At 62.6% G+C, this 25,639-nt stretch overlaps 1 protein-coding gene across 6 annotated transcripts in view; it reads left to right on the forward strand.

Moving 5' to 3' along the window:
• Nucleotides 1–25,639, forward strand: part of AHDC1 (AT-hook DNA binding motif containing 1) — a 65,701-nt gene that overhangs the window by 34,328 nt on the left and 5,734 nt on the right. For 4 of the 6 annotated variants that reach the window (XM_084874825.1, XM_084874824.1, XM_084874827.1 and 1 more), the window contains 4 exons: nucleotides 9,253–9,430; nucleotides 15,010–15,121; nucleotides 15,279–15,316; nucleotides 15,674–20,593. In XM_084874825.1, coding sequence (XP_084730951.1) covers nucleotides 15,748–20,550 — 4,803 coding nt within the window. In that variant the 5' untranslated portion in view covers nucleotides 9,253–9,430; nucleotides 15,010–15,121; nucleotides 15,279–15,316; nucleotides 15,674–15,747 and the 3' untranslated portion in view covers nucleotides 20,551–20,593. Of the gene's footprint in view, nucleotides 1–3,604; nucleotides 3,630–9,252; nucleotides 9,431–15,009; nucleotides 15,122–15,278; nucleotides 15,317–15,673; nucleotides 20,594–25,639 lie in introns of those variants that run through there. The other 2 variants (XM_084874828.1, XM_084874826.1) reach the window with 2 other exon arrangements.

Here is a 25,639-nt window from a genome sequence, read left to right on the forward strand (position 1 = left end):
CATGACCTCTGGAGCTGGCAGCAGCCCCGTCTCCCCAGGCCAGCGGGCTCTGCGCAGCCATATGTGGGTGTAGCTGTCCCTGGAGTGTGACTGTAGGTATGTTTGAGAAGGCGCAGGCATCCCAAGAAAGAACAAGCCGTCTTTTGTGAGAGTCCAGCCTCGGGCTGGGCCGGGCCCTCTCTGGGGGATCCCCTGTTTCCGCGCCCAGCTCTCCGCCCACGGCAGCGCCCGGCCCCGCCCGCTACCTGGGCGCCCCGCCCCGCCCCGCCCGGGGACCCTGGGCTCCGGCCTCGGGACGGGGGTCTGGGGCGGGCGGCGCACTGAAGCCGTGACCACGCCCCTCTTGACGTCAGCCCAGGTACCACCAATCCCCGGGAGGCCTGCCCCAGGGCGGCCCGCCCCCACCGGGCACCGCTCGCTGCCAGCCTGAGGCGCAGTGGGTGGAGGAGGAGGCGGCGAGGCGGGCCAGTGGGGCGGGGAGACCTTTGCGGGCCTCGCCCTTCCTGCTCTGGGCGGGGCTGAGCTAGCGGCCCTGAGACCTCACAGCTCAGCTCCCCTTGAAGAGCTTCCCCAGACCGCTCTCTGGGAACACTCTGCCCCGCGGGGGCCAGGTTCCGCTTTCTGCAGGAAGCCTCCCAGACCTGACCTGCACCCTCGTCTTTTTTCGGATTACCTACACCCTTAGCGACCCCCTGTCATGGCAGTACCGGTGCTACCACCACCACCACCAGTGGTTGTCCACGGAACAGTTTGCTGTGTACCGACCGCTCCGTGTTTTTCATGGAATGTCTTGCCTGAGGATGATCTCTGATTGCTTTCTGCCTTGTACTATGAGCCTTTCTCACCCACTGGATTGGGAGTTCCTCTGGATAGGGGTTCCAGACGTGGCCTCACTCAAAGTAGGATAGATGATAGGTGAGGACAGGCTGTGGAGGGAAAGTACCCTGTCAGAAGTCTCACAGCAAGTAGGGAGAACAGTCAAAGGTAGGAACCAGGTTTCCTGGTTCCATTCAGTCCTTCGGTTCTTCCGTGTGACTAAGAATAGGGAAGACGTTAACACAGAAAGATGCTATAAGCCTTTCCTCCCCCCGTAAACACCCCCTCCCCCAAATAAAAGACCAGAAGAATCCGAGATCTATCTTCCTCTGCAATCCATACACCGTGGACCAGAAACCCTGACTCCTGCGGGGAAACGGCAGCGGGAGGAGATATCGGGGGAGCTGGGAGGCTTTTGTAGGCCAGAGGGCCAGTTCTGGGCTGCAAGCATTGTGGGCTCAGTGATTAGGGGGGACTAGTTATGGGGATAGGACTTAGCTTGCAAGTGGGAGGTTCCAAGATGGGCAAGGAGGAATGTTGGGAGCTAAAGTATATGGGGGTTCAGTGCAAGGGGGGCAGGTATTCTTCCGGGCCAGCACTCCCCGTACCTACAAGCTGCCCCGGAGGAATGCTGGGAGGCCCAGGGGATGGGGGCCAGGCAGCCAAGGTGTCTCCGGTGGCACAGAAGCAGTTAAGAGCTGCCTCAGCCTGTTCCTTCAGACAATTAGTGACATCTCGCTTGACAACACCACACTGAGCCAATGCAGACCTCAGCCCCCCTCCCGGCCCCCCCACGGCCGCTTCAGCTGTTTATTCTTGGGCTTTAACAATTGGGATTCTGACTTGGAGGAGCGGGCGCCCCGAGCTGCCCTCTGACCCTCCGTCGCCTTGGCAACTGGAGCCCGGTAGGCTTGGGCTCTACGTTAGGATTACAGATCCTGAATTCACAATCTCGCTGCTCCCTGCGAGCAGAAGCAGCAGCCCCTGCCGCAGCATGCTGGATCGGCAGCTAGACTGGAGGGGGCAGAGGCGCGAGATCCCCAGGGGCCAGCCTCTGAAGCATGGTGGGAGCCCGGGTGCCCACAGGCGGCCCCGGAAGTGGTGCCCCACTGGCAGCCACCACGGGGTGAAGCAGGCCCAGAGCCCACCTCCGCTCCCAGCACCTCCCATCCGTTCTCTGGAAACTTTCTTCCTGGCAGAGCCCCTGGGGCATGGGTGAGGCTACATCATCGCCCCCCCTTCCCTCAGTCAGCCCCCTACCATGCCCAGAACTCCAAGTGCCAGCAGACTGTGCCCCTGCCGTGCCCGCAGCCATGGCAACAAGCCCCCTCCCTCGACAGCTTTGCTTCTTCCTCTGCCCCCCCCCCCAGCAGCCAACTGCCCCAGCTGAAACCGGAGCTGATGCATCTGTGAGCCTCATGCCCAGACCCACATTCCACTTCTGTCCTCCCCCCGCCCCCCAGCGCTGGCGTCGACATCTCTCCCCTTCATACCCCCTCCCTCCTGCCTCTGTCTATGCTACCCCCCCAACACACACACACACACACACACACACACACACACACACACAATCATTTAGGGTCTCCCCCTTCCTCCCACCCCATTTTCTGACTGTCTCCTCCTCAGACTGGCTCCTGGTCTCTGGGTGTGTCAGTCCGCGGCGTCTCCTGCTCCCCCAGTGCCCTCAGTTCTCTCTGCCTTGCCCTGTAGCCAGGCTCCTTCTCCATATGCCCCCCGCCTCCTCCCGCGTGTATCCTGCTCACTCTCTGTCTTTGTCTCTGTCTCTCTGTCTCTTTGTCTTGTTCTTCCTCCTCTGTCCCTCTCTTCCTCCCTTTTTCCCCTTCAGCATTCATATGTTCTGTCCCTCTCTCTGTCTGCCTCTCTCATCCTTTCCTTCCTTCAGCCTCAACCTGTCCTGTTTCTTTCTGTTCTTCCTGAATCGGATTCTCTGCCTTGGTTTCTTCCTCCCTCTTTCTCTTCTCTCTGGCCCTGTCCCTCTAAAGGCGTAGATTCTCTTCACGTCTTCTTTCTCATTTTCCCACCTGATCTTTCCCTCATGGGTCCCCGGATGGCGCTGGGAGCAGGGGCCTTCCAGGTCACCCCCAAAGGAGTCCCCTCTCAAGTAGGGGCCAGGTGTCCTGGCGCCCCCTTGGGCAGGTGCAGTTGGGTCTCAGGTGGGGAGGAGAGGGTCTAAGGTTAAAGAGCCTATGGGGTGGGGCACTAGGAACCTAGAGTGCCCGCCTCCCTTTCCGGGGTTCCAGAGGCGGGGCTCCATCTCTCTGGTCTACCTCCCGCCAGCCTGGGCAGGGCCTGGGTAGGGGCAGAGGGGAGCCTCAGGGGCTGAGCTGGCCCGAGGAGCCCCCTGGCGATAAGGACTCAAAGAAGAGCATGCCTAGACCTCACTGGTTCCTGGGATGTGTCTCCTCCCCTGCCACAGTGGCGACTATCTCAGACCGTGCCTCAGTTTCCCCCAGTGGCACAGGTTATCACTGCCCTTGCTCTATGTTTGGCTTCTTTAAAGTGCTTTGAGTTCCCGGAACAAAGTCACAGTTATGAAGAGAGAAAAGGTAGAGTGACTCCCACCCCCTTGCTCAGCCCCAGCCCCCACCCCCATCCCCACCCCCTCGGACTGAGCACAGAAGAGCTTGTCTCGGGGCAGGGGCAGAATAAGGGTCCTGTCCCCTTAAGCGCCTGGTGGAGGACAGTGCCCCGCCTCCTCCCCAAGACTGGCAGCCCCTGCTGTCAGGCCCTCCCTCCCACTCTGGGCAGTGGCCTCTGGCCCTCCTCCTGGCAGCCCCTCTTCAAGGAATGAGGTTAGAGTCATGGGAAACAGCCCTGGGGTGGGGGTGCCAGCACTCCAGGGCCCAGCTCTTGCCTCTGGGTGTGACGAGGCCTGGCCAGGCAGGAGTTCTGGGACCTGGGGTCTTGGCACTCCTTACCAAGGGGCCAGGAGGGGGAGTCAAGGTGCCTGGGGGAGGCGGCTTGCACGCAAGGCATGCTGGGCCCCCTCGGCCTGGTGGGTGGGGGGAACAAAGCTGGCACCAAGGCCTCAGCTAAAATTAGCCGTTTCCCTGCGCGGGAACCAGCATGCCTGCCAGCCGCCCGGATCGCCGCTGCCTCGGCAGGCCATCTGTCGCCACGTTTCGCTCAGTCCCCCAGGATCCCCCGGCTCCAGCCACCTCCAGGGGCTAGAGGGACTCTGCTCCGAGGCTGCCCCCGGCCAGGGCTCTGGCTCCACTGCTCTCGTGCTGTGTGACCTCAGGCTCGCAGAGGCCCTCTCTGGGCTCCTCTCTGGGCCCTGGGTTCTGACATCCTGGATCCCCCAGTCCTTGCAAGTGCCAGGTGCTGATGCCGGTCATGGGGGGCTGGGGTGAGAGCTGCTTTTCTCCCTTAGAGCGGGCCCCCTCTCTTTCCATTCTGTGAAGGTGGTCAACGCGGGCGTTAGGGTAAAGGTCGAGGTGTATGAGAGACTGCTGTCCGTTTCCTGGGCCTTAGCTGGACAGTAGGGCAGTTCTGTGTCCAACAACACCCCAGCATTCCCGCCCCCCCTTGTGTCCCCTACATGCACACATCATGGAACTCCAAGCGGTCTTACAAAACAGCTCCAGTGGGAAGCCGGAGGAGGTGGAGGCTGAGCTCAGCTGATGTTCACTTCCTCTGTGGCTTGGCCAAGTCTCCTGCCCTCTCTTTATCTAGTCCCCCCGCTTCCATAACAAGCTCCCTTTTCTTGAGCACCCGCCCACTTTTTGTCACGTTGTCTCTTGAGGCTGACATGATTATCCCCATTTCACAGATGGGCAAACTGAGGTGCGGAAAGGTGAGGAAGCGGTGGAGCTAAGGATGGAGGGCTGTGTCCTCCTTCCCATGGCCCCCCCAGTGCTCTACACGCTGGTCTCCAGCCTCTGCCACTTGCAGACCCTTCCCCTGCCCCGGCCGCTGCCCCTCCCCCTCTCCAAAGCCTGAGGCCGAGCTCCGCTCCAGGGCTCCAGGGTCGCTCAGCCTGGCCTGGGAGGAGCCCAGACTTGAACCCAGGCCCCTTGGCCCCAGGCCTCGCTTGCTCTGGCCAGCAGGCTGGGCCTGTTCCCTGGGTGAGTCATGGCCCTGGACTTTGGCCTCCTTGTCGGGCTCTGTGGTCTGAATTTGGAGACGAGGGCCGCCTCTGTAAGAGAGGGGGCTCCCCTGGCAGCAGTGCTGTGCCCAGAGGGCATGGCGAGAGCCGCCCAGAACCTGCCTCCCCGCCACCGGTCTCTGAGCGGCCTCATAGGAAATGGCGCTCAGGCTTCAGTGAGCACTCACGCCCCTCCCTCGCTAACAGCCACATTCGGTTGGAAACGAGGTGAGGCTGGAGCTCGGGGTTGGTGCGTTTCCAGGTTATCTGTGTGCCCAGGTGGCTTCCTCCCCAGCGCCAGGCCACCGGGTTGCCCAGGAGGGCGGCCGGTGTCACCTCCCCTCCCGGTGTCCAGGGACCAAGGTCACACCCGGAGCCGGGTGCGCTTCCACCTCCTCCTGGGGCCGGCGGTGTTTGTCACTGGGGCAACGTGCGTGCGGCTGTGCCTGGCTCTGGCAGAGCTGGGTGACATTCATGCCCTGTGAGCTGTGACGCCGCTGCAGGCAGAGGACGGCACCACCCAGGCGGACGGGGGCGGGGGGGGGGGCCCCCGGGAGCATGCTGTCACCTGTCCGAAGCGGGCAGGGGGTAACCTGCCGTGTGCCCGGCCGTCTGGAGGGAGGACTCGTGGGGAAGGCGTGAGGTTGTGTCCCTGGCACAGACCATGGGTTGGGGTTGTGGGGGGGGTAAGTCTGGAAGGTGAGGCTCGTGTCTGTGTCGGGGTTGGGTGGGGGGAGGTTCTCCAGTCATTTCACACCCGGCACCTGGGTGTATGTCAGCTGCACCGTTGTGAGGGTGACAGCCTGCGTTCCCACTGTCTGGGGTATCAGCTGTGCCCACCTCACGCTTTGTGGGAAGTGACCGGTCAGGAGAGTGGTCAGTGCTGTCCTGTGCCTGTCTCTCCAGCTGCTGGGGGTGTGTGAGATGTCACCATGAGCCCCTCTCATGCTGCCGGGGGGGAGTGACGTGGGTGATGACCTCATGCTGTTGGGAGGTTGTCAGTAACTTAGGAGTTTGCCTTCCACCCTAAAGAGACAGCGTGTTGCCTGGTGGCCTGGAACTGACAGCTAGCAGAGCCTGCCCGTGGGGACCCCAGGACCCCAAAGGGGTGGCCAGCAGAGGCCCTGACGCCAGGACACGTGGGGGGAGGGGGCGGTGTCTCACTCCCACGTGACCTGCCTCCTGGCCCAGGGGCCAGCCCCGAGCCTGTTTCCCAGGAGGGAGGACCGGTGTTTTCAGCCCGAGTGCAGCGGGGCCGCGGGGACGGGGCAGGTGTGCCTGGGGAGGTGGGGCGCCAGGCAGGGTCTGCGAGAGGGGCTGTCCCCCCAGGCCTGGGGACCCTGTTCCCTGCCTCCTCTGCCCCCGAAACTGTTAAACTAATTAAGGCTGCGGAGCCGCAGGATTAATCGGGGCAGCTCTCGGGCCCGGAGCTCAGGTAGTCGATTAGTGTGCCGCGGAGGATATTGGATTTCTGAACCGCAAGTCAGCACTATTCGGGCCTGTTATCTCTCCGAGGCTCGAGGGTCAGGAGGCGGAGGCTCCCGGCCTGCTGGCCACCCCCGCCGGGCCCGTCTGGAGGTCCTCTTCCCCTGCCCACACTGCCATCCCCGCCTGCCAGCCTGTCCCCACCCACGTCCCCTGCCCGCTGCTGCCCACTGGGCTCCGCACCCAGCTCTCCTCCCTGGCTCCTCCCACCTGGCCTCCTCCCTGTCTGCCTCCATCGCCCTCCTGTCTCCCTCTGTGAGGCCGGCCTCCCTGCGCTGCCATCCCCTCTGCCCCCTCCCTCTCCCCCTCCCCGTCCCACCTGGCCTGACTCACTCCGTGTGCCTCCCGTGTGCCTCCCGGACCCGCTCTGCAGCTCTGACCAGCCTCTCCACCTCCGTCTGTCCCCTCGCTGTCCCTCCCTCCAGTCGCTCTCTCTGCTTTTGTTTGTTTCTGTATCTCACAGTTCCTGATTGTCACTGTCTCTCATGTCTCTCCCCCTGGGTGTCTCTGTATCTTTCTCTCTCTCCCTCTCTGTGTTTTCCTCTCTCCCTCTGGCACTCAATCTCTCTCTCTCTCTCCCTCTCTCTCTCTCTCCCTCTCTCTCTCTCCCCGTCTTTCTTGTGTGGTCTCGGCTGGTGTCTGCAACCAGAACAAATCTCCCCCAGCCAACACCCCCTGAACAAGGAGGCCAGAGCAGCTAATGGAAAACATGTGATTCCGCCTTGCGCCTGGAGCACCGTGAAGGGAGCCTTAGTCCCAGCTCAGCCCCGGCTCCCCCCTCGCTGCCTTCCCCCCACCACACTGTCCCCCGCCTGCCATTGGCTCCCCAGCCTGTGTGGGCACAGTCGTGAGCTCCCTAGTCATTTACATTTCAGGGACTGGGGGGCTGTCATTTATCAGTTGGGGAGTATCAGGTTCTGGAGGGGCTGGGAGCAGCTTTGCTCCGCTGGCCCCCGCCCCATCCGCCCCTGCACCCAGGGCCAGGCAGACCCCATGCAGACTCCCACCACCACCCCCATGTGTAAGAGAGCAGGGCCAAGAGGAGCTGAGCTGTGGGGGCCTTGGAGGGCTCTGGAGCCACCCAGATTTCCATCTTTTCCACCCTCTTGTGCCCCTGGGGAGCTGCAGGGGGGGGGCTCCCTGAGGGCTTGGAGCTGCTGGGCTGCGTTTCTGTGCCCACCCAACCACGGGGAAAGGGGGATGGATCAGAGGAGGGAGGCTCTGGCAGGTTGGAATTCTCCTCTCTGCCTGTGGATAAATTGTCCCTAATCCAGGCTTGGGGAGCTGTCTGGCTGAGAGAGAGAGAGAGAGAGAGAGAAAGAGAGAGAGAAGGCAGGAGATAGGGAGGAGGGAAGCAGGCACACAAACACAGTGACACAGACACACTGTCTCACAAAGGGCCTCTCACATGCGCTCACACACGCACTGACGAGCCGCACAAAGGTACCACACAGATCCTGAGGCGCCCTTGTCTGACAGGCACACTGGCACAGACCCTCTCACCCGTGTGGACACTGACAGAGCTATGCTTGCGCCGACAGAATGACACGGCACCAAGGACCCATCGACACACACGGGCACAGCAATAAGGCCACACAGCGCACAAACACACGGACACATGCGTGAGCACACACCGACCCACGGTGAAGCAGACCCACAGGGACACCGTGACCCTGAGAACGCAGAGGAAGGCAGCGGCGGCGGGAGGGAGGCAGTGCTGACCCACGGCGACTCCAGTGCCCACGGTCGCTGGACCTGCAGGGACAGCCGAGGACCACCTCACCACGCACACCCAGAGAGCTCTGAGACAGGCGGACGCCATGCGGCTCCCGGCACAGAGGATGCAGAGAGCCGGGCAGAGTGTGTGCAGAGAGGCACACTCCTGGCCTGACCACCGCTGGGCACACCTCTTCACACCTACGCACATGTACTTTCACCTCTGTCCTCACAGGTGTGCAGACACAGGCTCAGTGGACAGAAACAGAGCTGAACAGACCCAGATGCACACACCCACAAGTAAGACACCAGATCCAGATATACATCAGGCGCGCGCGCGCGCGCACACACACACACACACACACACAATCCCATACATGTATACTCTTAGACATACATAGATCCAGGACCCTGTGTGCAGGGATATTTACCCAGACAACTGAACACGCATAGCCAGGCATCATACAGGCAGGATCTCTAACACATACAAATCCCAAGGCAACCAGACCTGTGAGGCGGCCATGGGGCCAAGTTCTCAGGTCCTTTCTGGCTCCTGTACACACACCTCAGGAGGCAGACTAACGGGCAGGAAGCAGCGGGATAGGGCGAAGGGCCCCGGCTGTTAAGGAAAACGGGAGATGTAGCAGCTGATGGAGAAGGGGAGGTGCCAGCTGCATGGACACCCCTCGTGGAAACCTGCATTTACCATCACCCTGAGCAGCAGCTCTGCAAACGAGCTCTTAGCGTTTTATAGTCCCCCCAGAGTGCTCCTCCCGAGTCACAGCATCTCCCCACTTACGCGATGAGAAAACTGAGAGCCAGAGAGGTTAACTCGCTTGCCTGAGACCACACAGTTAGTGAGGTTTGAGCCAAGGACTACCTAGCTCCCAGGGCCACGTTCGTCCCACCACAGCCTATGTGTTCATGTTCATGTGTGTGTGTGCCTACACATGCAAAGATACTGCTCCCCCATAGGAGCCTGAGGTTCACAACTCCTCAGTGAAATGAGGTTTGAGATGATTGAATTGTGTGCAAAAGTGAACCCCCACCTCGGACCGCCTCCTGGTCCCTCTGTCTGGCGCATCCTGTGGCCGTGCTTAAGCTTGTGCTGCTGTTTGCTTCCACAGATGGGAGTTTGCCTGCTTGTCTGCCCATCAGCCTGGACCCCAGAGCCTGCCCATCTGAGTGCGTGCAGAGGGCCCCGGGTTTGGGGCGACGCTCAGGCTGCCGCGGAGACCCCCCTGGCCTCACTGGGGAAGACTGGCCTTGCCTGCTGAGCCGGGCCTGTCTGCTCAGCCTGCTCAGGTAAGGAGCGGTGTCCAGGGAGACCAGGCCTGAGCTTCGGCCACCCCCACCACGGAGGCACCAGGGGGACTTACTTCCTGTCCTAGCAGGGACTTTCCCCTCCCAGCTTAGGCCAAAAGAGGCCCTTGATAGAACCCAAATATATTAACGCAACTTACTCCAACACCTCATTACCCAGAAAGGGGAACCGAGGCCCAGGGGTAACAGCAAGTTTCCCGAGTCCTGCCCCCTAGTCTGGGGACTCTTCCCTGCTCCTTGACGACCTGAGATAATGGGAAAGAGAGGGTTTGGAACAATGAGCAGAACTCAGGCCAAAGGTGGGAACCAGAGTGCCTGGTGTGTGCAGCCCACTCCCCACGCCCGGACTGAACTCCGTGGGAGCAAGGGCTGGGCCGCCAAGGCTGGGTGCTGAGAGGACCCAGTCTCAGGTACGCCAGCTGCCCAGCCGGGACGAGGTAGAGCAGGGGCAGCACCCACCTCCCTGCTCCTGGCCCACACAAGCCCACCGGGCGCCAGAGCCACAGAGGCCAGGTGGGGCGGCCCTGCCCTGCAGAGGCAACTCCCTGACTGACACACGAAGCCCCAGGCTCCAGGAAGCTCCCCGGAGCCCAGCCTGCCTGGGGACTCCACCCAACTTCCAAAAGAGCATTCCTGGGGCCTGAGGTCTGGGGGTGGGGCCTCCTGGGATTGTGAGGGCGGGGAGGTTCGGTTGTGGGAGGATACGGGGCTGTGTACCCACAGGGAAAGTGTAGGGCATCTTGTGTACATACACACAGGTGTGCATGTAAGCCGGTGTGTGTGTGAGTGGGCGTGGGGGTGGGGGCTCTAGCCTACGTGTGCAAGGATCTGTCTATGAGAGTTATTGTGTAAGTGGACTGAGTTAGGGGTGATTGAGGGCTGTGTATATAGCACATTGGAGTGAGGAGTGTGCAGGATTCGAGTGTGTCCCAGGCAGGTGTGAGAATACCGGAGTGCTGTGTGTACCACATTGGATGGTGTGTACAGGGTGTCAGTCTACACTGGGGAGGCGTGTGGACAAGAATCAGAGTACACTGGGTGATAGGCGGGTACGCGGGATGGGGTGGGGTGTGTATACATTGGGATCCCTCCGTGTGTCACTGGGAGAGCGTGTGTGCAGGGCTGGGTGCTGTGTGCACATGGCACCATTTGTGCTTCGGAGGTGGGCCGGGCAGGCCTTCAGCTGAGCTGGGCTCAGCGGTGCCCAGCCTTGTGGCCAAATCACTGAAGTCACTTCCTTTCCAGCAGCAACTTTCCAGGAGGAGGAGTTCTTCAGACCTGGGCAGGGGGGGAGGGGGCGGAACCAGGAGCTCTCAGGGGAAGGAGGTGGGCGGGGGTGAGAGGCTGTGGGGAGGGCCTGGTGGGGCTGGAGGAGGGGAGTCCTCTGGGAGACAGGGAAAGACAAGGACAGAAGTCTGGGAGGGCCAAGGGCAGGAGGGGATGGGGGCGGAGCAGGGCGGGAAGCACAGTCCCTGGGTGACCTCGGAGGGAGGAAGGGAGGGCCTCCAGGCAGGGTGACCCTCGGGTTCAGCCAGAGCTGGCTGTGGTGCCTGCACACCTGGCACCCAGGTCAGGGGGCTGGCAGGGGCGGGTCTAGGGCAGACCTGCTTGCCAGGTGCCCCACTCCATGCAGGAAGGGGGTGGGCGAGGGCCTCACAAAGGAGCTCTGTGTGTCTGGGGGTGGGGTGGGGTGGGGTGTGCTGTGCTGGGGCGGGGGCTGCTGGCTCCGGGGAGCAGGGCGGGGCTTGCTCCCCTTGGGGGCATCGGTGGCTCTGAGGGGACACCTAGTGGTGAGGGAGGATAGTGCAGCAGGATGGCCGAGGTGAGAGGGGTGGGTGGAGAAGCTGGCAGGGGGTAGGTAGAATTCAAAAATTAAAACTGCTGTTGGGACTGGAACGGTTGGAGGAGGCTGCGGAGGAAGGGGCTGGCTCTGGCCAGGGAGGGAGTCTGGTTTAGAGGATCCCAACAAACCTAAATTAAGACTTCAGCTCTTCCACATCATGGCTGTTCGTCCTTAAGGGCATAATTTAACCTCTGGGCCTCCATTTAAATGCCAAATAAGTGACATCTTTTCATTCCTGTTATTTTTGCTATCATTCCGGGCTGCAGTCAGGCTGGAGGATTTTCAGGTGTCATTGGGCGGCTGGGAGGGCTGAAGAGGGGGAGAGGGGACAGGTCCTGAGGGGACAGGTCCTGGGAGATAAAGGCCCCAGAGGGCGATGCTGGAGCTCTCACAGCAGCAGTAATGGCCCTTTTGATGTAGTGTTTTCCATCTGAGGACATCCCCGGGCCTTCAGTCCAGGCTGGGAGGGAAATGGTGGGGGGGCGGGGGAGGAGTGTGCAGGCTGGAGAGAGGGTCATGAGGCCGGAAGTGAGAGCTAGGCCTGGCAGTCTGGCTCCCCTGGGGAGGCTGTGGGTGGGGGAGGGGGGCCGTGTGGGGAAGGGGTGGGGTGGTCACAGCCACAGCCGGGGAGGGTGGGGCTGGGGACTCAAGGATGTGGGCTGGCGCTTCCCGGCACTGTGCACGGCAGGTTGGGGCCCCCTCCCGCCGCCGTGTGTCCCCGTGGGCAGGCGCAGACACACTGACCCAGAAGCTGACGGAGACAGAAAGATCCTTTTGACGTTGTTCACAGACATGGCATAGGTGGCACCCTTGGGAGGGGTCCAAGAAAATGGCCACCTGGGTGTGGTGGGGAGAAGAGCCAGCTGCTTCCCTCAGATCCCAGAGCCTGGGGGGGGGGGGGGAGAGAGAGAGAGAGAGAGCGAGCAGGAGCGCGAGCTCGCAGAGGACTGGCAGGAGGACATGCCCAAAGGTCTTCGCGGGCGGGTGGAACAGAAGCAGCCACTGGAAAGGAGGTTTTTCTCTTCTGCCAAGATCACAGCCCCTAGTCCCAAGTGGGAGGTCTCTAGAGCAGGGAGCTTGCTCAGTAAACACCACCCTGAGGAAGGGAGGGATGGCGGCTTCTGGCGAGGCACCTCTAGGAAGGTCTCAGGAGCCATGGTCAGCCGTGTGGAAGTCAGAACCGGAGACTGCAGAGCCCGGGCCCCTTCCCTCCTCGGTGGGGACATTACCCACAGCCCTTCCCGCAAGAGCAGGGTGAGCCGGCCGGGAGGGGCGAGGCGGACAGAGCAGAGCCTGAGTGATCAACAGGCCGGACAACGGTGAGGACCGCGGAGGCCTGGGAGCTGCAGGGCGGGCAGGGGCAGTGGACAGAGGGATGTTCTGCCTGAATGAGCGACCGAAGGGCCCTCCCCCATGCCTTGGGCAAAGGCCCTTTCCCTCTTCCATCTCAGTTTCCTCGTCTGTGAAATGGGAGGGGCTCGAGGTGGCACTAAAACATTGTACCCACTGAGGGGGCGGTGCTGTTTAAAAATGCAGGTTCCCAGCCCGGCCCCTGTGGCTCAGTGATTGGTTCCCATGTACCAGGAGGTTGCCTGTTCGATTCTTAGTCAGGGCACACACCAGGTTGCAGGCTCTATCCCAGTGGGGGTGTGCAGGAGGCAGCTGATTAATGCTTCTTTCTCATTGATGTTTCCTTCTCAGTGATGTTTCTGTGTCTACTTCCCTCTCCCTTCCTCTCTCTTAAAAAATAAAAGCCCTAGCCAGTTTGGAAGGCTTTCCTCCCAGCCTGGATTGAAGGCCCAGTGGATAGAGTGTCAGCCTCTGGCCTGAAGGGTCCCAGGTTCGATTCCGGTCAAGGGCATGTACCTTGGTTGCAGGCTCCTCCCCGGGATGTGTTTCTCTCACATTGATGTTTCTCTCTTCCACATTCCCCCCCAAAAAAAATTAATGGAAAAATATCCTCCGTTAAGGATTAACCAAAAAAAATTTTTTAATTAATTAAATAAATAAAAATCAGTAAAAATACAGATTCTCAGATGTCCTTCAGATCTGTGAGTCAGACTCCCCTGGACTAGGGCCTGGGCATCTGGAATGTTCCACAGCTCCCCCAGGCCCGGGCTTTGGAAGCCAGTGGGTTAGATGGTTTGACGGTTCCTCCCAGCCTTAAATTAGATCACCGCTCCAGGAGGAGCATTTTCAGGAGTGGCTGGAGGAGAGCTGCAGGAGCTGGGAGGAGAAGGAGGCTTTGGGCTTGGGGCAGAGTCAGGAATCCTGCCACTTAGCAGCTATGTCACTTCAGGCAAGTTACACAATCGTGCTGAGCCTGTTGCCTCTGGAAGGAGGGGACGGTAAACTCTGAGTCCTGGGCAGCTGTACGGATTCAGTGGGTCCTCTGTGTGGAGGCGCTTTGTAGATTGCAAATCGGTGTCCACCAAGAGGGATGTACACCATCCCGTCCTGAGCCAGGCCTGCAGCCTTCCTGTGGGGTGACCGAAGGGCCCTCCCCCATGCCTTGGGTCCACCCCTCACAGACACCCGCGGGCAGCCAGTGAGAGCCCGCGGTGTCTGTGAGGGGTGGACCCTGGGCCAAGCAGTAGGCACAGTCGGGGTCTTTAAGACCCTCGTGGTAGGCAGGGCCCAGTCCGCTCCTTGCTCCCCAAGATCCCATCTCCTGGGGATCAGCCAAGGCCTGAGTCCTCAGGCTCCCTTGAAAGTCGGACATGCCTGGGTCTAAATCCCAGCTCTGCCCAGACCCACTCGGGGAGTCAGCTGGTAAATATTTATGTAGCATCCATAGCCCAGGCCCTAGGGTTGGGATACGGCGGTAATAAACAAGACAGATGCAGTCCCTGCCCGTAAAGAGCCCACACTCCAGGGGGACACACTGCACTGCCAGTTGTACACGTAATTGATTGCAGTCGTGATAAATACTACGAAGGTGAGATGGAGAGGGCTCTGAGAGTGTTTAGCGGGGGTGGGGTGGGGGTGGTGGTGGTGGTGTGTGTCAGAAAATGTCCCTTTCCACATTCTTGTCTCCCTCCCTTCCCTGCTCCTCCTCCTCCTCAGGTCACACTTGGGTCTGGGGAGGAATGAGAGAGCCGGCAAGTGCCTCGTGCATCCGTCCGGTGTTTTTGGAAGCACACTGTGGGCCACGTGCAGTCAGGGTGTTGGGAGATACACAGACATGAACAGGACAGAAATCCTTGCCCTCGAGGTGCTTAAAATCTCACAGTGGGTGGTCTCCTCCTCAGTAAAAATGGGGATGATAATCACATTGATCTTAGCTTTGTAGGGAAGTGAGATGAGATAATCCTTAGGAACTGCTTAGGCCAGAGTTTGGCAACAGAGAAAGGTCCCCAAAGTATGAGCTTCCATTGTTGTTGACTCCCTGGTCTGATTGCTAAACCTCTGACCTCAGGCACTTTTCGCTTTCTCTTTACAGCTTCTATCCCAATAACAATTAAGTCATTTTGATTATCTGATGCTTTTGTCTACCCAGTCCTTGTGCAAATAGGCACTCCATAAATACTATGAATGAATGATGTTACTTCATCTCTTAGCCTCATTTCTTCATCTGCAAAAAGTGGGGTTATTAACAGCCCCTGCCTCGCAGGACTGGTGTGAAGAATGAAACGAAACGATGCCCAGACAGCCTCTGGCCCAGGGCCTGGCATGCAGTAGGTGCTCACTAAACCTGAGTTGCGGTGGTCCTTTCCAGGCGCTGCCCCCACCCCGAGGCCTGGGCTCAGGCCGAAGCTGTTCCACTGCACCCCCTGCTGACAGCCAGCAGCTAGCCGAGCCCCCAGGCACGGGGGCCCTCTCTGTTTCAGGTCAGCCGGGTGTGTGTCCTGGAGGCAGCTGCGGGGGGGGGGGGGGGGGGGGGGGCGTGGTATGTGGAGGAGACCGGGCAGGTGGGCAGGGGGGCAGGGATTGGGCCGCAGCCACCAGACCATTCAGATCTCCCGTTGCCTGTCTTGCTGCCCGCAGATATCTCCAGTGTGACAGCCCAGGCGGCAGAGCCGAGGGTGAGTGGCTGGGGTCCCCCGGAACCCTGGGAATGGGGACAAGAAGGAGGGAAGAGGCCTTGCCCTGGATAGGACTTCCTGGCCCTCTGGCAGGGGCCTAGCCCTCTGCCTCAGTTTGACCTGGAGTGGTTGCCCTGCCCTGCTGTTCCTCCCTGTCAGAGGCCAGGATCTAGAAGGGGGTGAGCTGTTACCAAGTGGAGCTGGGGCTTGGGGGGGCTCGGGGTGCATGTGGTGGTTTGGGAAGAGCTGGGGGTCAGCAGGCAGATTGACGTGGGGAGGGGACTTGAGAGAATGCAGAGGTTCACTGGGGATGCGGGAAGCTGATGTGAGGGACCTCCTGCCTGTCCTGCCCGGTAGGTCCTGGTCCCGGCTTCTCGCACCCTCATGTCAGCCCCGGCCCCGCCTGGCGGCCCTCGGAGGACAAGGTCAGGATGCGTGTGAAGCCCCAGGGCCTGGTGGTGACTTCCAGTGCCGTGTGCAGCTCTCCTGACTACCTCCGGGAGCCCAAGTACTACCCCAGCGGCCCCCCCACCCCCCGCCCCTTGCTTCCCACCCGGCCCCCCGCCAGCCCACCTGACAAGGCCTTCGCCCAGACCTTCTCCGAGAACACCCACCCACCCCCACGCCGGGACCCTAGCGCCCGGCGCCCGCCCGTCCTCGCCAAGGGGGACAGTCTGCTGCCCGCTCGGGCCGCCCGCCCGGTCTCACAGGCCCACTGCCCCACCCCTGCTGGAGACGGCAGCAGCTCCCAGCGTCACTGGGACAACGGGCGGGTGAACCTGCGTCCGGTGGTGCAGCTGATCGACATCATGAAGGACCTGACGCGGCTCTCCCAGGACCTGCAGCACAGCGGCGTGCACCTGGACTGCGGTGGGCTCCGGCTCAGCCGCCCGCCCGCCCCGCCCCCGGGCGACCTCCAGTACAGCTTCTTCTCCTCCCCGAGCCTGGCCAACAGCATCCGCAGCCCAGAGGAGCGGGCCACGCCCCACGCCAAGTCCGAGCGGCCCGGTCACCCCCTCTATGAGCCCGAGCCTGAGCCTAGAGACAGCCCTCAGCCCGGTCAAGGCCACAGTCCCGGAGCCACGGCCGCGGCCACCGGCCTGCCCCCGGAACCTGAGCCGGACGGCCCCGATTACTCGGAACTCGCCGACGCCGACATCCTTAACGAGCTGGCCTCCCTCACTTGCCCCGAGGCCCAGCTGCTGGAGGCCCAGGCCCTTGAGCCACCGTCGCCTGAGCCCGAGCCTCAGCTCCTGGACCCCCAGCCCCGCTTCCTGGACCCACAGGCGCTAGAACCGCTTGGGGAAGCTTTGGAGCTGCCGCCCTTGCAGCCTCTGGCTGACCCTCTGGGGCTGCCGAGCCTGTCCCTGCAGGCCCTGGACACCCTGCCCGACTCCCTGGAGTCACAGCTGCTGGACCCTCAGGGACTGGACCCGCTGCCCAAACTGCTGGACGTCCCCGGCCGCCGTCTGGAGCCCCAGCAGCCCCTCGGGCCCTGCCCGCTGGCCGAGCCCTTGCACCTGGACCTGTGCTCACCCCACGGTCCCCCCGGGGCTGAGGGACTCCCCAAGTACGCCCTGCGGCGCACCGATAGGCCAAAGATTCTGTGTCGCCGGCGGAAGGCCGGTCGGGGGCGCAAGGCAGACTCCGGGCCCGAGGGCCGCCTCATGCCCATGCCCATGCCCATGCCCACGGGGATGGCGGCCGCCCTGGCCGAGCCGCCCCCACCACCGCCTCTGCCGCCTCCTGCCCTGCCCGGGGGCCCAGGCCCGGAGCTGGAGCCGGAGCCTTCCCAGATCCCGATGATGCCTACCCGCAAGAGCAAGTGCCGGGGCGTGCGCCGCATGGTGGTGAAGATGGCCAAGATCCCCGTGTCGCTGGGGCGGCGGAACAAGACCACCTACAAGGTGTCCTCGCTGAGCAGCAGCCTGAGCGTGGAGGGCAAGGAGCTGGGCCTGCGCGTGTCGGCGGAGCCCACGCCGCTGCTGAAGATGAAGAACAACGGGCGCAACGTGGTGGTGGTCTTCCCCCCCGGCGAGATGCCCATCATCCTCAAGCGCAAGCGCGGCCGCCCCCCCAAGAACCTGCTGCTGGGCCCCGGCAAGCCCAAGGAGCCGGCCGCCGTGGTGGCGGCGGCGGCGGAGGCGGCCACGGTGGCGGCGGCGGCCGCCATGGCCATGCCGGAAGTGAAGAAGCGGCGGCGGCGGAAGCAGAAGCTGGCGTCGCCGCAGCCGTCCTACGCGGCCGACGCCAACGACAGCAAGGCCGAGTACTCGGACGTGCTGGCCAAGCTGGCCTTCCTGAACCGCCAGAGCCAGTGCGCCGGGCGCTGCTCGCCGCCCCGCTGCTGGACGCCCAGCGAGCCCGAGTCCGTGCACCAGGCGCCCGACACGCAGAGCATCTCCCACTTCCTGCACCGCGTGCAGGGCTTCCGGCGGCGCGGCGGCAAGGCGGGCGGCTTCGGGGGCCGCGGCGGGGGCCACGCGGCCAAGGCGGCCCGCTGCTCCTTCAGCGACTTCTTCGAGGGCATCGGCAAGAAGAAGAAGGCGGTGGCGGTGGCGGCCGCCGGGGTGGGGGGCCCCGGCCTCACCGAGTTGGGCCACCCCCGCAAACGGGGCCGCGGGGAGGTGGACGCCCTGACCGGCAAGCCCAAGCGCAAGCGGCGGTCCCGGAAGAACGGGACTCTGTTCCCGGAGCAGGTGCCCGGCGGCCCCGGCTTCGGGGAGGCGGGCGCCGAATGGGCCGGGGACAAGGGCGGCGGCTGGGCCCTGCACCACGGGCACCCGGGTGGGCAGGCCGGCCGAAACTGCGGGTTCCAGGGCACGGAGGCCCGGGCCTTTGCCTCCGCCGGGCTGGACAGCGGGGCCTCGGGCCGCGGCAGCTACTACGGCGCGGGCACGCCCGCGGGCCAGAGCGAGCTCAGCCAGGAGCGCCAGAACCTCTTCACCGGCTACTTCCGCTCCCTGCTCGACTCGGACGACTCCTCCGACCTCCTGGACTTTGCCCTTTCAGCCTCACGCCCTGGCCCCGAGTCCCGGAAGGCATCGGGCACCTACGCGGGGCCCCCGACCAGCGCCCTGCCTGCCCAGCGGGGCCTGGCCGCATTCCCCAGCCGCGGAGCCAAGGCCAGCCCGGTGGCGGTGGGCAGCAGTGGGCCCGGAGCGGAGCCCTCCTTTCAGCCTGTCCTGCCTGCTCGCCAGACCTTCCCCCCGGGCCGGGCGGGGAGCTACGGCATAACCCCCGCCACGTCCGATTGCCGGGCAGCCGAGCCCTTCCCGAAGCTGGCTCCTCCGCCTTCCGCCATGGCCCGCTCCCCCACCACCCACCCGCCTGCCAACACCTACACCCCCCAGTACGGCGGCTACGGGGCCGGACAGAGTGTATTCGCCCCGGCAAAGCCCTTCACGGGCCAGGACTGTGCGAACAGCAAGGACTGCAGCTTTGCCTACGGCAGCGGCAACAGCCTGCCCGCCTCGCCCAGCAGTGCCCACAGCGCCGGCTACGCCCCACCGCCTACCGGTGGCCCCTGCCTGCCACCAAGCAAGGCCTCCTTCTTCAACAGCTCCGAGGGGGCCGCCTTCTCCGGGTCAGCCCCCACGCCCCTGCGCTGTGACAGCCGGGCCAGCACCGTCTCGCCCGGCGGCTACATGGTGCCCAAGGGCACCACCGCCTCCGCTGCCTCCTCCTCCTCCTCCTCCTTCCAGCCCTCGCCCGAGAACTGTCGGCAGTTTGTGGGGGCGTCTCAGTGGCCTTTCCGGCAGGGCTATGGAGGCCTGGACTGGGCCTCGGAGGCCTTCAGTCAGCTCTACAATCCCGGGTTCGACTGCCACGTCAGCGAGCCCAACGTGATCCTGGACATCTCCAACTACACGCCGCAGAAGGTGAAGCAGCAGACGGCCATGTCCGAGACCTTCTCCGAGTCGTCCTCCGACAGCACCCAGTTCAATCAGCCGGTCGGGGGCGGCTTCCGGCGCGCCAACAGCGAGGCCTCGAGCAGCGAGGGCCAGTCCAGCCTGTCCAGCCTGGAGAAGCTCATGATGGACTGGAACGAGGCGTCGTCCGCCCCCGGGTACAACTGGAACCAGAGCGTCCTCTTCCAGAGCAGCTCCAAGCCAGGCCGCGGGCGGCGGAAGAAGGTGGACCTGTTCGAGGCCTCGCATCTGGGCTTCCCGTCCTCCGCCTCGGCCGCCGCCTCCGGCTACCCGTCCAAACGGAGCACGGGCCCCCGGCAGCCGCGGGGCGGGCGGGGCGGCGGGGCCTGCTCCGCCAAGAAGGAGCGGGGCGGCGCGGCGGCCAAAGCCAAGTTCATCCCCAAGCCGCAGCCGGTCAACCCGCTGTTCCAGGACAGCCCGGACCTCGGCCTGGACTACTACAGCGGGGACAGCAGCATGTCCCCCCTGCCCTCGCAGTCCAGGGCCTTCGGGGTGGGCGAGCGAGACCCCTGTGACTTCATGGGGCCTTACTCCATGAACCCGTCCACGCCCTCCGACGGCACCTTCGGCCAAGGCTTCCACTGCGACTCGCCCAGCCTGGGCGCCCCCGAGCTGGACGGCAAGCACTTCCCGCCGCTGGCCCACCCGCCCACGGTGTTCGACGCTGGCCTGCAGAAGGCGTACTCGCCCACCTGCTCGCCGACACTGGGCTTCAAGGAAGAGCTGCGGCCGCCGCCCACCAAGCTGGCTGCCTGTGAGCCCCTCAAGCATGGGCTCCAGGGGGCCAGCCTGAGCCACGCGGCTTCGGCCCAGGCCCACCTGAGCTGCCGGGACCTGCCCCTGGGCCAGCCCCACTACGACTCCCCCAGCTGCAAGGGCACAGCGTATTGGTACCCGCCGGGCTCGGCTGCGCGCAGCCCACCCTACGAAGGCAAGGTGGGCACGGGGCTGCTGGCTGACTTCCTGGGCAGGACGGAGGCTGCGTGCCTCAGCGCCCCACACCTGGCTAGCCCGCCAGCTACACCCAAGGCCGACAAGGAGCCCCTGGAGCTGGGCCGGCCGCCCGGGCCACCCCGTGGCCCCGCCGCAGCCGCTGCTGGCTACGGCTGCCCGCTCCTAAGTGACTTGACCCTGTCCCCTGTGCCAAGGGACTCACTGTTGCCCCTGCAGGATACCACCTACAGGTATCCGGGCTTTATGCCACAGGCGCATCCCTGCCTGGGTGGGGGCCCCAAGAGCGGCTTCCTGGGGCCCATGGCGGAGCCTCACCCCGAGGACACATTCACCGTCACCTCCCTGTAGTGCCAACTGAAGTGCCGACTGGACCTCGAGGTTTTGTTCCTGGGTGAGTGTGGGGATGTGGGTGCAGTGGGCAGAGGCCTGGGGGGTGGGGGCGGAGATGAGGACAGAGGTTGGCCAAGGAGAAGAGGTACAGTGATGAGCAGGAAGAATTTAAGGGCAGGGTTGGGGGGCTGAAAACAAGGAACTGGGACTGAGTGCCGAGTCCAGGATTGGATTTTGGGGACAGTCAGGGAAACGGGTTGCTTGGGCGCAGAACCCAGCCCGGGACTTGGATGTCACTGAAACGGCAGGAGAACCGTAGACGACAGTCTCATCTAGTTCGGTTCCTCCGGATATTTCCTTCCTTCATGCGAGGGCCCGCCAGGCACATTTGAGTCCCAGGAAACAGTCACCACTTGACCTCATGTAACCGAGGTCGTTTGAATGGCTGGGGGGGCGGGGGGCCCGCAGAGTGCAGGTTGTGTAATTGTCTGCCAGGGCCCGTCCAAGGTACCAACCCTGACTTGCCTAGGACAGTGGTCAGCAAACTCATTAGTCATCCGAACAGCAAACTGCAGCTCACGTGGCTCTCAAGCCAGGGTGTGCCGACCACTGGCCCAGAAGCTTCACTCAGTCTCAGATGCGGTCTGGGAGGGCCAGGCTAACGGTGCAGCCAGGATGGCGGGTCGCACTCTCTAAGGGCCTTATAGAATGGCCCGGAGTGTCCTGTCCTGGTCCCCCATGGTCCCCCAAAGGCCTGGGGGAGGCTCACTGTGGTCGGGCTTGTTGGGGAGGAGGGGTGCTGGATCCTGCTGAGCCCGGGACAGTGGGTCATCCCCGGGCAGGCTGTTTCCTGCCTAGAAGAAGCCAGCCCCTTTGCTGAAGCCACATGCTCTCCCAGGGGCTCAGCTACATATCGCTAGATGTTCAGAGTCTCTATCGCGCACTGTGACCTCAGTAGTTAGAGTCACCGTCTTATGATCTCAAGATTTAATGTTTTAGGAAAGGAAAAGAAAAGAGGGGAAATGTTCCCAGAATGGTGGAAGGGGAGGAGGTTGGAGAAATGGTTTTCTTGGTGAACAGCCCACTCCCGAATTACAGGCACAACCGGCCCATCAGATCCCACTTTCAAACAACTGCCCGTCACAGAACTGGCTCAGGTGCGGTGGCGGCGAGTGGGCCGGGGGCTGGTCTGAGCCCCTCACCCGTCACCTCTGCTGCACTGCGGCCTCCTGGGAGCGTCTCTTCCTTGAGAAAGAATCGCGGGCCCCTGGAAAGCCCCGGCCCTGGTCTGGGGAGGCCATTCAAGGCCAGGGTGACTCAGGGTCCTGAAGTCATGTCAGTGGAAACTTATTCCCCCCTCCCTGCCTGACCCGGCTCCCTTGGTGCCTGGAGGTGGCAAAGGGCAGCATGTGGGAGGCAGGAGGCCTGGAGAGGACCATTCTCCGATTGGCCATCAACTTGCTGTACGCCCCCGACCAAGCTTTTATCCCCACCCCCATCCCCACTCCGGCCTCTGTTTCCCCATCTGTTCAAGGAAATTTACTGTGATAATCTCTTAGGCCCTTGCAACTCTGCATGGCACAGACAATGGATCCAACTTATTGGGGGCGGGGGCCAGCTTGCTTTTCCTTCTAATGAAGCCAGGCCGAGATTAAAATGGCCTTCCGTTCCCTGTGCGTCTTACTGCAAGCACTGGAGCCACAGATCTGAAGCCAGCCAAGGGGAAGCTGCTTAGGGTTTAAAATGTCAAACTCTTGATCCTTCTCACTGGAGGGGAGATGTATCCTGGATAATCAGAAACGTGAAATCATCCAAAAGCCATCCCTCCCAGGCCCTGGGAGGGGAAATAAGTAGGTGTGGGGGCTGGGTGTTTGGGCAGGTCACAGCTCACTGAGATGCATAATGGAGCCACCAGTGAGGCCTGAGCACAGGAGGAACTGGGACACCGTCCAGCCCCACATTCTGGCCCTGCTCCCTGCTCCGAGCCAGGAGTTGACAGCACTGTCCTCAGACCAGTGCATTCAGTCATTCCGAAGACATCTGTCCAGCACGCACTACGTGCCAGGCGTGGGGACACCACAGTGAGCACCACGATGAGATCTTGGTCCTCGGGGGTTGAGGGGGGAGGGGGCTTCCAGTTTAGAGGGGAAGAGGGGAGGAAGGCTGCAAACAGAATGGCGCAGCACGTTTGGGAAATATCGTAACGAGGACTGCAGAGAGGAAAACCTGAGGCTGCTGCAAGCCGACCAGGTCCCGAATCTGATGCTTCAAGGGTGGAGTGGGAAGAGCATTCTGGGCAGAGGGAACAGCAGTGGGCAAAGCCCTGAGGCAGGAAGGAGATCAGCTTTGAGGACAGTAATGCCGAGTGAGGGGGCGAGGCCGGCAAAGCCAGAGTCATGCCGGGCACAGGAAGGAGTTTGAACTGTATTTCAAGACAAATAGGGAACCTCTGAGGCCAGCCCTCCGCTGGGACGGGCCAAGGGTCTCCGGGGAGCAGGGCAAGTGGCGAGGGAGGGAGACCAGGCAGGCATTGCCAATGGCTCTGACCAAGGCCGCGGTAGAGCTTTCTCCCGTTATCTGAGACAGCACAGCAGCTCCCTCTCCTCAGACAGCCTTCCGGGGCCAGGCACTGACGAGTCATTGTGGGGACCAGCATGGTTTGGGGGTGCAGGGACCTAGAATGGTGAGGAAGAAGAGGTAGCAGCGAGAGGGTCACTGTCAGCAGGGCTTCAGCCGAGAGGGCAGTGCCAGGCTCGGTCACCCACAGACGGAGCGCTCGGTGCCGGGCACGGGAGAAGCCACATCTTGAGCCCCTCCATGCCCATCCCAGGGCCAGATGTGGGAGACCTCTGTTCTCAGAGGCCAGCGTCCACCCCAGGGAGCTAACACACGTACACAAAGAGCCTGAGCACACCTGGGGGAAGGGGCAGGCGCCAAGAGGCAGGAGCCACAAAGCCTGTGCTCCGGGAAGTGGGTGCTGAGGTCAGAAGTCCTCCCTCTGCCCCTTTGGTGGGGAAGGGACACATTCCGTGCTGGGCGCTGTGTACAGCAGCCAGGGAGGTGAGTCCCCACCCTCAGCCCGGGAGCGGAGGAAAACAGGTGCAGCTGCGGACTTTGCCCAGGGGACCCACAGTTAGTAAGCGGTGGAGCCAGCATCTGAACCCAGTTCTGTCATCACCCCCACCCCACATCCCCGCCACCCTGCTCCCCCGCCACCCCACACCCCTGCCTCCCCACCCACAGCATGACAGATTGGTTGGATGTTCCCTGCAGCTGTTCCTGGGCCTGACATCTTAAATGGATGTTGAGGTTCCGTGGAAGAAGCTGCATTTTAGCTCGACCTTGAAGAGTAGACAAGATTTGGACACTGGAGAAGGGCGGAGGGGCATCCCAGGCAGAGGGAACTGTGGGCCAGGGCAGGTCACATCCCAACGGGAACCAGAAGAGGAGAGCTCAGAGGAGCCAGAGTATAGGATGTGGGGCCAAACCGGTCTGGGCGCTGAGCTCATGGGACAGGATAAAGGGGGTGGGGGTCGCGGGCACCCGGGCCCTTACAGGCAGCTTCTCTAGTCCCTTCGATGGAAAGCGAAGCCAGACAGGCTGGCTCCCGGGGGCCCTGCCATGCCGGGGGAGAGGGTGGGAGGGTAGGAAGGGCCCTCCAAGGTGTTCGGAATCTCGAGTCCCCCTCCCTCGCTGCTCCCTCTCAGCCTGGATCTGAGTCCAAGAGAAATGTCACAGGTCTTCCAAGGTTAGCCAGCTGGGGCCTGACCAGAGCAGGAAGCAGTTTCCAAGGCCACCATCCAGCCAGGGTCAGCAGGCATGCCCGGACCTGGGCCAGGCCCCGGCTGCTCTGGGCTTTGTCTCTTCGTGTCTTGAAACCTCAAGAGGTCACTTGATCTTGCCTCTGGCTCCGAGCAAGAAGAGGCCCTCCCGTCAGGGGTCAGCCGCCTGCCCTGCTCTTCTGGGCTCCTCTCCTCATCCCCCGAGGCCGTCCTCCCTCAGTGCTATCTCGCCTCTCCCGCAGCCATTTTCAGGCCAGGCCTTCTTGTTCTGAGCCCTCATTTCCTGGAAATCTAATCTCTCCACGAGCGTGCCCTCTCACGCTCCTTCTCTCCCACATCCCCGTGGCCCTGGAAGGAGAACCCAAGGGAGCGAAGCCCTGAAAGGAGGGGGGGGGGCACGCCTGTGGGCACAGACAGGCCTCTGTGCAGAATCTGATTCCATCTCAAACCAGACAAGTGGCCTGGTGAGTCACGTCACCTTGCTGCCTCTCGTAGGAGAATTAAATGAGATTACCCGTGAAGCACTTAGCCGAGTCCCTGGCACAGGAAGCACGTAATCCGTGGCTGGTAAATGGGGGGATAAGATCCTCCTCGCCACCTGAATCCCGGGGCCTCTGATCCCATCTGTGTGAGTCACACACCCCTGACCTTTTCCTGCTCGCCCAGGACGCCGCAGCCGGGCCTCCTCCACCTGCTCAGCCCGACTCCCTCCGAGGAGGGCCTGGTGTCTCTCGGGTGTCGGTGTGGGTGCGGGGCTTTTGGTGGGAGACGAAATGCTTCCTGGGTCGTTGCCTTAGCAACTCGGCTCTCCCCGGGGAGCCAGGGAGAAGAGGGAAGTCCCAGGCCTCACCCTGAGGGACCCAGGTCAGCCAGAATCCCCGCCCACGCACCTATCCGCGCCCGTCCTCTCTCTCGGTGCAGAGAATCTGAAAAAGACTGCCTGTGACTTCGTAGCAGGTCACGGTTTTCCCCCTGGCAGATCGGCCACCTTTGTCACCACAGCGCCTGCTGCCGTAGTGCCCTCTGTTTATGCCGGAGGGCAGGAGGAAGCAGATCAGTTCTGTATTCAGCGCACATGAACCAGACACCTTCCTGGGCCACGCATTGCAGCTGGCGCTGAAGGGACCCCTGAACGGGACGAGCAGTGGCCTGCCCTCATGGCGTCTGCAGCCTATAAATAGGTGTTTGTGCAGAGCCTCCGTGTGGGCACCCCTCCCCAGGGAGGGGAATGGAACACTCCCCCCAGGAGTGCCAGGGACCACTTGTGAACCCCGGGCAGGGCGTGGGCAGGGCGGGCTTCCCGGAGGCAGAAAGTGGGCCTCGGA

Source organism: Pipistrellus hanaki (genome assembly GCF_964339955.1).
Source record: "Pipistrellus hanaki genome assembly, chromosome: 2".
Taxonomy (NCBI): domain Eukaryota; kingdom Metazoa; phylum Chordata; class Mammalia; order Chiroptera; family Vespertilionidae; genus Pipistrellus; species Pipistrellus hanaki.